Below are 15,477 nucleotides of genomic sequence, written 5' to 3' on the forward strand. Positions count from 1 at the left end.
CATTCTACTCCATGTACATTGCATTCTATTTTTAAAGTATTGTCTAAACATTGTACTAAGGAAAACAACATTATAGTGAGCATTCAGTGTATATTTTTAAAAATTTGTTTAATAACATTTTTAAAAATCCCTTCCTTCTTTCACATGTAATTGTTACCTTTGCTTGCTCTTCAATTCTAAGTCAGCTGCAGTAGCTACACTATGGCGCGTATCACTAGAGGCAATCACTAGGTGGATAACAGCTTCAAGTTCTGGCACCTGCTCGGCCTCTATGAATTTCACTATACCCAGTTTGCACTGTTAAGAAAATATTTAAAAGACATGAAAAAACAAGGGGTAGATGAATCAGGGTTGGAAAGGATAAAAACAATAGGATTCTATAAGATGAATTCATTTACATTTATACACTTGAAGTACGTGTCAGCAGTTAAAAGAGTACTCACTCACCATGTTTCCATGATTCTGCTACACCCTGGCTCTCCCATTATCTGTCCAAAGCTACTCTACCAACTAACTGTGGATGCCTCCTAAGGATCAGCTCTCTTCTCTTCTCCCTCCATACTCTCTCAATTAGTGATCCCTTCAAATCCCATTAGTTCAATGATTTCCAGATTTTCCTAGTATTAACATCTCTCCTAAGTTACAATCCCACATCACCAACTGCCTTTAGAACATCTTCAGCTGAATCTACTACATGAATCTCATGCTGAAGGTCAACATATCTGAAACAGAACTCATTCTCTTTTCTCCCAAACTCTGTTCTCCACTGACCTTCCCTACTGGTGTGGAAGTATCACCATTCACTCAGATTTCAGTCAGGGTTGAAACTTTGGTGTTATTCTCAATTCCTCATTCTACTCACCTAAACTTTTATCAAAACTCATTATTTCTACCTTGAACAAACAAATGAAAAAGCATTTCTTACATATGTATCCTGTGCCAAGAACCATGCTAAGTGTTAGTTATACAAAAGAAGAAAAAACTAGGCAATCCCTGATCTCAATGAGCTCACATGCTAATTGGGGGAGACAACACAAAAATGAAAGTTCAGCCAGAGGGCAAAGGGAAAGGCCCATAAGTGCTAAGGGTACAGCAAGGCCCAAAGGTCCTTCGGTTACTTAAATAGTTAATATGACAGTGCCAGAGTACTGCAGGACAGAGAAGCCAAGTAAATGGTAAAGCCTAGAGGCTCCCAAGAGGCAGTGGCAGGGGAGATGGTAAAGCCAAGCCATCAGAAGGAATGAAGATTGTTACCTCTACTTTTTTCAAACCCTTGACTGTAAGGAATCAATCAGCACAGACAAAATGAGTAAGAAATAAGTTGGTAATGCATTCTTCCCACCAGTCATCCAAGTGAGTTCTCAACTAGTCCAGACCAGGGGAGGGGATAACCAGGCAGCAGTAGAACAGCAATAAAGCGACAGGCCAGACAGCTACCAGCTTGGGCGGGCGGGGGCGGGGCGCTTTCTGTTTTTGGTTAGCCTAATGGGTTCTGGGACAGCAAGAGCTAGGGCAGGGAAAAGCAAAATGGGCAGGACATATGCAGTGGCAGAGACTTTTCCCTCCACCAAAGGGGATATGAGGCATTCTGGCATATCCTTCTCTCTACTTACAATGCCACCATCACACGCTCATCACTCCTACAATAGCCATCTAACTGCTCGGCTTGCTTCAGATCTCTCCCTACTCCAGTCCACCCTCCACTGAGCTGCCAAGATGATTTTTCCAAAGCACAGGTCTCGTGGACAAATGAGCTCCAGTGGCCCCCTGCTGTCTCCAGGAGAAGATGTTCACTCCTAATTTGGCATTTAAAGCTCTTCATATCTCAGTCTCTCTCTGCCTTGTTACTTCTGAGATTTTGATCTCCTCCATGTACTATACATCGAACAAAAGGGACTACTCACAATTCCTCAAACATATCCCTTATCTCCAGGCTTTTTCAATGGACAATCCCATGCCTACCTGCTCTCCCCATTCGCTTCCACCACTTAAGTTCTCTGAATTCCTTCAAGACTCAGCTCTGACACCACCTTCCCCTCTCAGAATGTCTTTCTTCTACTCTATACTACTACTATTCTACTCATATCTACCAAGTGGTTTACATGTTTTTCTCTTCCCAAGAGAATGTAAACTGCATGAAGTCAGTGCCTGTCCCTTTTAGGTGCCTGTGTTTCCACTGGCTGGCACACTGTGCTTTAAAAATGCTAAATGACTGGCTTGTTAACGACTTAAAACTGACACTTTCTCAGCCCCTTATAGAATCAGCAAATATGTAAGATTTCACATAAATGAGGAAAAAGTTCACTTTCATTATTAGATGAAAATAAAGGCCTTGAAGAGAAAGACTATACATACTTAAGAAAGTGCTTAGACATGCTTTCTTTCCCCCACATACAGAATAGAAAGCTATGATACAATATGTTTAAATGAAAAAAGTTTGTAATTTGAATGTCATCCATACAAAGTTACTGAGAGGATATCCTTTAGCCAAAAAAAAATTTTTTTCCTTCATCATAAAGGTCTGATGTGGAACAACTATATAAATTAAACCAAACAATTATGATATGCTGGCTTAAATAGTTTTTAATTCAACTTGTTTATCTCATATTGATATAGATATATACAGGTATTTGTGTATGTATGTGTGTATATATATATATATGTATATATGTGTATGTGTGTATGTATGTAGACATACAGTGACTAGTCCAATCAACATGATGCTCTTTTAAAAGAATTATTTTTCTTTTATATTACTGAGAGAAAAGTGCCCTTTCTGACTGAAAGAGCTACAACAAGGAGGAATATGTTTTAGTCAATTTAAAAATGCAAACATTAATAAAAAGGAATATCTCCTAGCTTATTTAAATGCTATGGGAAAAGTAGGAAATAAATCTACAAATAGGAATGATTATAATTTAAATGTTTTGTATCTAATCCTTTTTGAAAATTTCTTTTTTTAAAATAATAAATATTTTTATTTAAAGTTTTGAGTTCCAAATTCTATCCCTCCTTTCCTCCCACCTCGTTGAGGCGGTAAGCAATCAGATATAGTGAACATTTCTTTAATATCATTAGCCAGGTTTATTCTCAATATTAAAGAATTTGGATATTCTGTCAATTTCTTATGAATGTATTTCTTGATAAAGAAAATTATTATATATTTGTCCTATACCTAAACTTTGCAAAAAACTGTCTCCAACTGTGGCCTTTATTTCTCAATGGCAAAAATCATTTGAACCCTGGTTAGATTCAGAACAAATTCTTAATGTCCACTTTTAAATTCCTAAAAAAGAAGTTTACCAAAGGAAAATACCCTATTACATGTTTTATAAAACAACAGAACTTATACATGATAATGAAAAAGATTATACATAATAAGTTTTACTGGACTAAGATTATACTCTTTACACGGTTGAGAGGTTTGACAGAAAAAAGTCTTAATTAAGACTAAAAGGAGAGGAAAAAAATGCAAACATTAGAGAAGACCAAAGCTATAGATAAATGTGTACATGAAATAAGAAAGCCCAGTGTAGAACTGTGTAATACCTGTTCTAACTGTTCAGGTGTCCATGGACTGTCCCCAATGACTCGCTTTGCTGCATAAAAGCTCATTCCTGGAGGTGGCTGTGGAATCCCGGAGCCTCCAGCACCACTGGAAGAGGAGCCCTGTGCAGAGGGCACAGTCTGCCTACTCTGGGATTCATTCAACACATATCTAGAAAGGAAATGGAATTTTCACTCTTCTGCTGAAAAATCAATTACCTTCTTCCTTAATCTCAGTGGGATAAAATATACATAAGAAATCAAAATTTCATTAAAAAGAAAAAATCTGAATGACAAAATTATCTCCTCCAGCCCAATAAGTAGTCTATTAAACCGCTTTTTCATTCTGTTTATGACAACTCAACTAATAATCCAATGGGGAAAAAAACCTTTTTCCGTTCCTGGTCCAAAACACATGAACACTATGCCCAAGGAAGAAATGTTTCCTGCCACTGAGGTATCAATTACATTTCAACCCAATGATTCTGGCATCATGTATCCTCTCAACCTGGATTATTTTATATTCCCTGAGTATGGTACCTCATTTTCCCAACCTTGTACCATTGTTTATGTTCTTTTTCAAATCAGGAATGCTCTGTAGGTACCAATCCCCATCAAATCCTATCCACATTTTTATTTCAGTAGAATATAAGTTCCTGAAAGACAGAGACTAGTTGGCTTTTGTCTTTTCAACCACAATGCCTTATACACTGTAGATGTTTAATAGATGTTGCCTCAAGGCCTTCGTGAAAAGATACTTCTCCTACATGAAGGCTTTCCAATTTCCCTTGCTGAGGTCATATATCCCTTCTCTAATACCTAATAGATACTTACTCTCCCTCCCTTGAAGCACTCATGTTCTGATGTATATTATATTCAACTGTATATGGAAGAGTGGCACAAAGATGTATAGAGTACTCCTACTCCTCAAAAAGAAAACTCCTCCACAAAGATCTAGAAGATGCTCCAGAGGCCAAATCCTGATCAGGAAATCCAAGGGCACAATAAGGTTCCAGACTCATATCAGAGAACCTTAATGCTATTGCAGAAGGCAGGAACAGGAGGCAACTGGCAGTTTTGACCTCAGCTCCAGGTCACAGATGCAGAGCAGAATGAGAAGACTTGCTACCAGGGATGGTGGTCCAGGATGGGCTGTGTACTGAGCTAGCAAATTTAGATGTGAGCAGCAGTTATACGGCTCAGACCCCAGGAGATGAGCAGAATCTCAGTTACAGCTTCTATCCCAGTCTGAAGCCAACAGAGGAATGACCAAAGCAGAAATACCAAACCAAAAGGAAGCCTATAGCACTGTCACTCTGAACTAGCAGAGCTTCCCAACTGACTGATAACAGGTGAGTCCAATAGCAGTCAGAACAAGGAAGATAGTGATCAGAGTCTGCTTTAGATCAGACTACTTTGTGAAAATTGAAAGCTTGTAGGCCCCTAGCCTGAGTGGTTCTTAGGAACCTAGAATAACACAGTACTGAATAGCCTAAGAAAATAGCAACAGGATCAGCCTAAAGAAGGTTCTAAACCTTCCCTCTAGAAATATATAAAGGGGGCAGCTAGGTGGCACAGTGGATGGCGCACCAGCGCTGGATTCGGGAGGACCCGAGTTCAAATCCAGCTTCAGACACTTGACACTTACTAGCTGTGTGACCCTGGGCAAGTCACTTAACCCTCATTGCCCCACAAGAAAAAAAAAAGAAAAAAGAAATATGTAGAGCCTGGAAATAACATAAAATTCAAAATCATAAAGTAGGATGGAAAACTGAGGGAAAAAAATCCCAGCATAAAAATCTGTAATGCTGGGGCAGCTAGGTGGCACAGTGGATAAAGGACCTGAGTTCAAATATGGCCTCAGACACTTGACACTTACTAGCCATGTGACCCTGGGCAAGTCACTTACCCTCATGGAGGAGAATCTATAATGCCTGCAGGGATACAAAAGCCACAAACCCAGAAGAGAATGACTCAAAACATCTACTAGCAAAGGCTCAAAGTAAAACAGCATGGTGAAAAATTCAATTAGGATTCCTAGGATACATGAAGAAAGAGTTAAAAAATGTTTGTATAAATGAGAGTGCAAGAAGAAAAAAAAAAGATAAAGAAATCAGAGAGTTCTATAAGAAAGAACTGAAAAGGGAATTAACAGCTTGATACAAGAAGTACAAAACCTTGCCCAAGCAACAAACTCTCAGAAAATTCAAATGAATCAAATAGAAGCCAATGACTCCATGAGAAAACAAAAAAATATTAAAAATCAAAGTCAAAAGACAGAAAAAACCCTGACAAATTGTTAAGGTATCTCATATCAAAAACAACTGATGTGGATGACAGATTGAAGAGAAAAAAATGTAATAATCATTAGACTACCTGAATGCCATGAACAAAAAGAAAGTTTGGATAGCATATTTCAATAAATCTTAAAAGAAAATTGTCCAAAGAACAAGATAGCAAAGTATTAGAGAAAAAAATCTACTGGTCAACTCTTAAAAGAAATCTCAAAATGAAATCTCACAGGAAAATTATAACAAAAACCCAGAGTTTACAGGTCAAAGGAAAAATAATGCATACAATCAGAAAGAAAGAATTCAAGTACCAAGGAACTAATCAGGATCACACATGATTTAGCAGCCACTTCTATTAAAGGAGCAGAGCTTAGAATACCATATTCCAAGAGACAAAAGATATAGGCTTATACCCAAGAACGATGCCCAGAAAAACTGAGTATTCTACAGAAGAAAAAAAACAGACCTCTAATAAAACAGTGGACTTTCAACCATTCCTGATGAAAACACCAGAGCTGTGTAGAAACTCTCAAGTTCAAATTGAGGAGTTAAGATAAACATAAAAGATCAAACACAAATGAACAATGAGAGATTAAACAAGAATAAACCGCTTACATTTTGATATGAGAATATATTTTAATATGAGATAATAAATAATATATCCTCTCTCAACCTTAAAATCATCAAGAGTCATAGAGGGAGTGTAATTAGACAGAAGGCCTGAAAGTGGTTCTGTTAGGACATGATGATCTCCAAAGAAAGGAAAGGAGAAGAGGAATATACTAGGAAGAAGGTAGGGAAAGAAAGTTAGAGAAAATTCACATAATTTGTTACACAAGTAGAAGTCTATACAAATAAGGAGGAAGAAGTGGGGGTAGCAGCTGACACCTGAGCCTTACTCTCATCTGAACTGATTAAAGGAGGGAAGAACACATGCACAAACATGTTGGTACAGAAATGTATTTCACTCAATAAGGAAATGAGAAGGGATAAGAGGGAATTAAAGTAAGAGTAGCTTCAGGGAGCAATCAGTCCTAAGTAAAACAAATTCTAAGGATGTATAAAATATTTATAGTAGTTCTCTCCATGGTGGCTAAGAATTAGAAACCAAGGGAGCACCCACCAATTGGGGAATGGCCTAACAAGTTATCGTATATAAATGTGTTAGAATACTATTGTGCTAAAAGAAAGGATGACATGGATTATTTCAAAGAAACCTGGTAAGACTTATATGATCTGATATAGAGTAGAGTCAGCCAAACCAGAAGAACAATTTTTATGCTGTCAACAGTATTATAAAGACAAACAACTCTGAAGGTTTTAGGAATTTTAATCAGTATGAACCATATTCCAGAGAATTAAAAAAGACAACATGCTACTACATCCTACTAGAGAGGTGAAAGACTCAAGAGGGCAGAATAAGGTGTGTGAATATAGATATGTGTAGACACACGTTCATATTGTTTTTTATTTTGGACACATCCAATAGCTTGACTATACAGGTTTGTTATGGGGGGGGGGGGGACCGTTTCATTCATTTCTCAATTGGTGATAGGGTGGTGGTGGTGGTGGTGGTGGTGGTGGTAAAGAGAATTTTGCTGATTGAAAAATATATATATAATTTGAATAAAGTTTTTATGGGTCAACATCATATTCAAATGACTGTGGGCAATGGTTCTTTCTGTACTAGGAGTCTGGTTCTACTATAGCATATTTGTTGAATTTTTTTTTGGCAGAGCAATGAGAGTTAAGTGACTTGCCCAGGGTCACAAAGGTAGTAAAGTGTCAATGTGCGAGGTCAGATTTGAACTCAGGTCCTCCTGAATCCAGGGCCGGTGCTTTATCCATCGTGCCATCTAGCTACCCCCTTATTTGTTGAATTATTAAGGATATTTTGAGGTCTATATGGGTAGAATAGGGATCAGACTTGTTGGTTCATGAAAGAGTTTCTGATACATGAGTCTAGGTGGTGCCCTGCAAGGTGTTTTTTTGGGTTGTGTTTTTTTTTTTTTGCGGGGCAATGAGGGTTAAGTGACTTGTGCAGGGTCACACAGCTAGTAACTGTCAAGTATACAAGGCCAGATTTGAACTCAGGTCTTCCTGAATCCAAGTCTGGTGCCTTATCCACTGTACCACCTAGCTGCCCCCACCCTGAAAGGTATTTAATAGGTGCCAGTTTGCAGCCTGCAGTGATGTATTACAAATTCTGCTGTTCCTTTGCATAATCTACACTGATCACTAAGTTAAGGCTCCTTAGAGATAGATCATCTGTAATTTCTGATGGTGATAACCTGGTCTTGAATCATCATCATAAACTCCTCTCTTTCTATAAACAAACATACAAGATTCTGTCATACATTCTGTACTTCTCTGTGAACAAACTATTGGCTGAGCTCACGGGGCTGTCTTTGATTCTACTCTTGTAATTTAGCCATTTCACAGGTTCCATCTTGAGGCAACCTTTTGGTAACATTCTATCAATCCAATGGTGTGTACCTATTATCAGCATTTACTTTCTGGTTCTATTATGGTTCATTTATCATTCTGAAAGTACATGTTAAAACTGCATTAGGTATTGATTTAAAGGCATGTTCTTCCCAATGAGCTTTGATTTCAGGATGAAGTATATGCTCAGAGAGAAATAACCAGTCTTCTCCGTGATAGTTTTATGTTGATGTGTTTTGCCTACAGAAAAGCAATATACTTTTAAGTATCAACTTCACTCACTGGCTTAACATGACCTCTAGATTCAAGCTGGAAGTCTTGAGTCTCTATCTTTCTTTGGTATACATTGAATGTTTTATACTTATTGAATCCAAAAGACATTATGACAGTACTGGAGAAATATCTCACAAGATGGAGAAACTACTTCATGTATTTTTCAGGGTAACCATATAACCTGATGTCACCTATGGACATAATGTACATAATATATTATTATTATTATTATTATTATTATTCAATAGTTGTAAATATATGAATAGTTCCAACTCTCTCAACAACTGGAATTTATATATTCTGCAGTTTTAACAGTACCTTCCTAACAAACTCTATGAAGAAGGTAATGTAAGCATATGATGGTATAGGAAGGAATGGTTACTGGATGGGAATGGACTAGATATGGGAAGAAACAGAGAAACCAAAGCTAACTCATATGTGCATCAAGCCTAGATAAACGAAAGAGCAATGACATCAACAGAAATAATGAATCATGAAACAAAATTGGTCTGAAGAATATAATGAGTTCTTTTTTGGACAAGATGAATTTGAGGCAACAGCAGAGTTGGAGTTAAAGATATAAGGACTGGAACGCAAAAGGGAGAAGTCAGAGCTATCTAGATATAGGAGTAATACACAAAGCAGTAACAGTTAAATTTATTCTTTTAAAATCATATTTAAATCAGGAACAATAAAAAATGAGATGGGAGTTTTTAACTTACCCATAAGGCATCAAGAGAACATCTAGCATGAAGTCCAAAAGCAGCTGTACAGTCTTTGGTTTCTCAGCAAGATTAAACGGAGAAGCTGCTTTCGACGGTTCAACAGGGTATTTCATATGAAAAAGGGTTGGTATTAGAAGATGCATTAAGCTGAAAAGATAATTGTTCACCGCAATTGTTTAAAAAATAACTTCGTATACTTGGCATGTAAGATACAAAGCAGCAACTAGAATATTAACAAATAGCCGTTATGACAATAGGGATTCTTCTCATAAAGACTGGCAATGCTCATGCAAAACAAAGGATCATCTACATTTAGCATTAGGCAACTAAAAGTATTAAAATTTTAAAAATAAAAGAAACGAAAAGTACATTCAGGGGTATATGGTCAGTTTTTAATGACTTTTAAAAGGCATCCTTTGAAGACTTTTTTAAAAATTTCAGAAAGCTATGTTATAAAACACTTTCCTCAGATTTTTCACAGGAAAAATAAGTATCCTATTTTAAAAATATTTTGTGACCAGTTTTTAAAAATTAAAAATCATGTCATTTAAAATCAATTGCTTATCATGTATATAACTAACACAAAAAACTTCTATGTAACTATAAATGTATATACACACATTAACACACGTTAAGAATATGTATGGGCAAATATATTTTGGACTAAACCTTTAATTTCATTGATGTATAAGAGAATACAAACCATTTCTCTATGTCAAACATAGTGCTAAGCATCAAGGATATTTATTTTTTAAGAAAAGGCAAAACACTCCCTGATCTCAAAGAGATCACATTCTACTTGGGAAAGATAGTGCTTATAATTCTTAGACCAGGAAATCAGAAAGTCCTGGAATCCTAAGAGTTCAGTGGTGAGATGGACGGCAAAGGCCAGGGGTCATTCATAGGTAGGTCAGTTGCTGAGACCTGGTGGTCTTTTGATTTACCAAAAGGATAGTGAAGAGCACCTTCTTTCAAACTACTCCTCTTAAAGGGAAGTGCCTAAGGTTAAGGGAAATTAGGTAACCTGCCCAGGGTCAAAAAGTCCATATCAGGGGTGGGACTAAACTGGATGGGTCTTGCTAACTGGGGAGCCAGCTCTTTATCCCCTCTATCAATCACACTGTCAAATAGACAGACAGGTAGAGATTTTCCTTTTGTTACATGAGGTTTTCTAATAATCTGGAAATAAACATAATATAAACCCATAGTGCTTGAGGTGACTATCTGTTTCTTGTTACATTTACATATATAGTCTTTCCTTTAAAAGATTCATATGAATCAGCTCTCTAATGAAAGAGCTGTTGAAAGCATTACCTAACTTCATTTTCTCTTCATAAATTTCAACACTCATTCATCTAACTTAGATCTATAAGTGACAATGAAAAGGCAACTTATTCCTCTCATTTAAAATGTCCCCAGTTCAGAAGCAGGCTGTTTTCTAAGTGACTAATATGTTGATGAAACGTCATGCCACATGTATAATTTTAGCAGTTATATAAATTAGAAGCTTCAAAACACACACATCACTAAAATGCTGAATTTGCACACTCCTGATTATGGTGGCATTCAGAATTTTAGTAAACAACATTAAGAGGTAGCAATGGTTATCTAATATATAGTTGTGAAACAATTAAAAGAGGCAGGGGTTTCAAATTTTCCCAATTGAAACCAAATATACATCATTCTTATTTTAAATCAATGTTAGTATTTTAATTTATTACAGACTGAAGTAATCAAGAAAAACCATACCTATCCTGCTGAGGCTGAGGCTTCCCTTCCATTGCAGTAAGAAGTGTTGGGGCAAGTTCACACTGTTTTTCCACTGGTAAGCGAGGATAGCCCATCTTAACATAAATTATAGTAAAATTCTGTCAAGGAAAAGAGAAAGCCAAATGTCAAAATAAATGAAATATGACTTTAATCAAAACACATGTTTTTATAATTTCAACAGTAAATCTGATAGCATCACATCTTCTTTTCCTTAAATATTTCAGCTTCTAAATTTTGTCAACTACTAAATGCGAAAAAAAAAAACCCAAAACACCAATCCATCAGTGAATTAAAATCTAAGTATTTAGGGGGCAGCTAGATGGCGCAGTGGTTAAAGCGCTGGCCCTGGATTCAGGAGTACCTGAGTTCAAATCCAGCCTCAGACACTTAACACTTACTAGCTGTGTGACTCTGGGCAAGTCACTTAACCCCCATTGCCCCGCAAAAAAAAAAAAAAAAAATCTAAGTATTTGGACTACTGGTTTTGAGGAAAAATTACAATCTGAAGTTCTCATCAGACTTTAACACTGACAATGAAAGCAAAAAGATCTACACACTATAAATGTCTTACATACGTTTTTAAGTTAATTCAGCTTAAACTGCATGATGACTTTTGGGACACCCTGTCTATGTACAGGTTGTTTGTACAGTGAAACCGAGGCAGATTCATTAGATCTTTGTTAAGTACATTAACTCCTCCAGGTCAGGCAATTTTTCATAAATACTTTTCTGCTAATATATCAAAGAACTCTTGTTACTAGATCTAAGTAGACAGTATTTGATTTCTGCAATATAGAGCTGACATTTCTGTTCTTGTATATGAAGGAGGTGAATAGGCCTACCTTAAAAATACTTTCAGTTGTACATATCTAATCTATATCAGATTACTTGCTGTCTTGGGGAGGAGGAAGGGAGGGAGAAAAATTTGAAACTAGAAATCTTATAAAAACAAATACTGAAAACTATCTCTACATGTAACTAGAAAATAATAATAAAATTTCGTGATTAAAAAAAAAGACTTTAAGTTATAGATGCACCTAAACAAAAAACAGAATATCAAGACTTAGGTGGAAAAAGCCAAGTGCTACAGTTTGGCTGAAATTTACAGTACATAAATGAGAAACACATAAAAGGTAAGCTGGAGTTCTCTATGGTGGGCATTAGGGAAACGTTTAAGATATTTCTTTACCGGAACTTGACAGCATGTGTTGGACAAATTGGTTAAAGGACAAACTAGAGGCATGTTGGAGGTAATGAAAGTCTGAACTAGACTGGTAGTAATGGGAATGGAAAGAAATAGATGAGAAATTCCAGACACAGAGTCAGCAGGATTTTGTGAAACACTAGATGTGGGAAGTGAGGAAAAAGGGAGGAGTCAAAGATGACCATCTGATTTATCAAAATTCAATGGACACTTTTTTTCTGGAAACATCTAGTACTTACAGCAAAATAGATCTGTAATGTGGTCACAGGTGAGCAACTTATCTAACACCTAGAAGAATGCTGCTTAACACCCGGACCTTCCTGGGGAAAAAAGGTACTGTATCTATTGCAAGGACATTTGTTAAAGAGACTAGGCATTATTGTATAGTATAAAAACTGTTTATATGTATGTACCCTGAAAATTGTTAACTTTTAATAGAACAGTAGTTTAAACTGAATCTCATTATCAAGAACCTTTCTCAATAAGCAAGGCTTATTGAAATAAGAGATGGCTTTTCAAAAATCCCCTAAAATACCAAAATGATAAGATGGAAGATATATAAACAACCAAAAAAGTCAAAACCAAACTGTGCCTTTTTTATTTTTCCCTCTACATTTTTTATTTTTCATTCTTTTCAGTCACCTATTGTATACATACTAATACTCGAAAATCCTTTTATATTTTTTCTTTTGCTAAGGAAAAAGTAACTTATTTTATGACTAATATACCATTCTCCCGAGCCTTACTTAATAAAATCCATTTTATTCAAATTCCCTTTTCTGCTGTTATAGGTACTCTCAGGGTTTTCTTTAAGATCATCTCTTTGGATTCATCAAAAACTAGAATAGTGCTTAAAAAGTATCTTGTAAATTTTAACTTAAAAAAAACATGTGAGCCCAAATGTCAGGCTTTGTAATATATTGAGAAACCCTTCTGGGCAAGTCACTTAACCCTCACTGCCCTGCAAAAAAAAAAAAAAAAAAAAGGAAAGAAACCATTAGTAGCCAGTGAACACTCTAAAAAAGACCACTCACTGTGACGAAGGAAACTGCAGCAGGATCCTGGTATTGAACCAATAAAGTCTCTACCGGAAGCTGTATTTTTGGACGGCTCTTTATACGCTTATTCAGGTGGACCAATAGCTCCATGACCTAAAGTAAAGAACAGTGAACTTCTCAAATTCTCAACTATAACATCATCAATAAATTTAGTATAAAAATTCACTTGGTTTGCATATCAGCCAATAACTCAGTTAGGTGTGTTAGGGGTTCTAAATAATAGTTTCTTTTCTGGACCACAGCAAAAGCCAAATTTTTATCAAATATCAAATATCAAATATCAAGTTTTTATACAAACTTACAGGCAAAATATTAATTCCATTTTAATAAATTTCATAAACAAGCCTAAGCCCTGGCTTAATTTACAAACTAATAACCACAAGGAAACCCAAGTAGCTTCCACACAGCTTGAAAACCTTGATGTGCAAGACTGAATAACAGCCTAGATTTACGTAACAATTTATAATTTCAAAAACCCTGTGTGGTAAGTTGTACAAGTGTTGCTATTATCAATTCTATGAATTAGGAAACAGAGAATGATTTGCACAGTTTCAGAGTGAGCGAAAACTGATCTCAGACATTTCTACGGATAGGATCCAGGGCTCTTTATACCATACCAACTCTCATACTGAATAAAACCATTACAATATTAGGGAACCCAACAACTGACAGAAGCCAAAATTCAGACATGCCACAGGCAAGAGATAACATATTTTTAAATTGTTATTACTACACAAATGTTTTTCTGCTGCTGGTCTGTTAGTATCTTTGCTTTCATTTTAATCAGTGTCCAGATAGTTCCACATGCCTTTTCCAAGAGCTATAACCCCTAGATCACAAGAGGAGATACAATTGGTTAACAAAATTAACTAAAAGACAATCACTATAAGGGTGAAAGTAACATAAAACAGTCCTGACTTTAAAGGAGCTCACAACCTCACTGGGCATACAAAATACAAATAATAACACAAGTCAGAAAATAATTTAGTGTCACTATTACTGATCCACATAAATTCTAAAGGAATCAAGAAATAATGAGTAAGATAAATCAATGTAAGCTTTGAATGGCCAAGGAAGGTCTCACAAAAAAGACAAAATCTAAGCTGGACTCTAAAGTTAAATAAATTTAAGAAAGATACAGTCTAAGGAGAGAATCCCAGGAAGAGAAAACAGCATCTTAAGGGTTCAGATACAATAAAGAGCACAATATATTTGAAGGACACTAAAAATACCAGTCTAAGTAGACCAGAAGGTACATAACCCAAGATAATATTAGATATGTGTATGTATATATGGCAGGTTAAGACTATAATAGGTCTTGAATGCTAAACAAAATAAAGTGGATTTTATCTTATAAGAGACATAAAGTCATTGAGTCTGGCAATAGTTAGAAAAAGACTGGAGACGGAGAGACCAATAACAATAGATAAGTCATGATGGGGGCCTGGACTAGAATGGAGGAAGTAGAAATAGAAAAGGAGTAGTGATCAACTTTGAATTTCCAAAGAAGAATCAAAAAAGATCAATCACTACCAAGATAGAGACTGATAAGGCTTGTGGTATATTTTCAAAACTTGCCTGTTGAAGGAAAAGAGAGGAAAAAATGAGAACCTGAACAAAGGTTTCAAACAAAGGTTTGAAACAACAGTACTGTAACGATTGGAATGACGCTACCGGCTGGAGACTTACTATAGGAGGGCTCTGCCATGAGAAGGTGCCTGAGGGCAAGACATGTGGCTTTTCTTTGGCATGACATTTACTTGTGGGAGGAAGAGGGGGCACTCAGTAGAGAGCAGAGTTAAAGATGCGCTCTCCCTTTGATAGATGAATCTAGGCCTTTCTCTCTCTCTCTCCACAAAATTCTTATTCTCCTTAATAAATGCTTAAAAGTCTAACTCTTGCTAAAGCTTATAATTTATTGGCAACCACTCATTTGATATTTTAGACAGACTAGCTAGAATTTTAGCCTCATCTTAAATTTGGAAAAAAAAAAAAAACAATTTGTAGTGAACCAGCTCTCTATGACCCTACATTATTTTCTCCAGTATCACTGCAAAGCTTATAAGCAGAAACTTCAAGAACTGTCATGGCTGATACACAATATCCAGGAAGGCAAGGATCAAAGCATGAGAAACTGTGACTTAGCTAGAAAGAGCATTTATGTT

General features: G+C 36.1%; 1 protein-coding gene across 4 annotated transcripts in view; it reads right to left on the bottom strand.

Moving 5' to 3' along the window:
* Window positions 1–15,477, bottom strand: part of ECPAS (Ecm29 proteasome adaptor and scaffold) — a 149,723-nt gene that overhangs the window by 86,015 nt on the left and 48,231 nt on the right. For all 4 annotated transcript variants that reach the window (XM_043976179.1, XM_043976176.1, XM_043976177.1 and 1 more), the window contains 5 exons: window positions 13,289–13,405; window positions 11,030–11,148; window positions 9,278–9,427; window positions 3,550–3,718; window positions 158–297 (listed from right to left, as the gene is read on the bottom strand). In XM_043976179.1, coding sequence (XP_043832114.1) covers window positions 158–297; window positions 3,550–3,718; window positions 9,278–9,427; window positions 11,030–11,148; window positions 13,289–13,405 — 695 coding nt within the window. The remainder of the gene's footprint in view (window positions 1–157; window positions 298–3,549; window positions 3,719–9,277; window positions 9,428–11,029; window positions 11,149–13,288; window positions 13,406–15,477) is intronic.

The sequence above is a fragment of the Dromiciops gliroides genome, chromosome 1 (genome assembly GCF_019393635.1).
Source record: "Dromiciops gliroides isolate mDroGli1 chromosome 1, mDroGli1.pri, whole genome shotgun sequence".
NCBI lineage: Eukaryota > Metazoa > Chordata > Mammalia > Microbiotheria > Microbiotheriidae > Dromiciops > Dromiciops gliroides.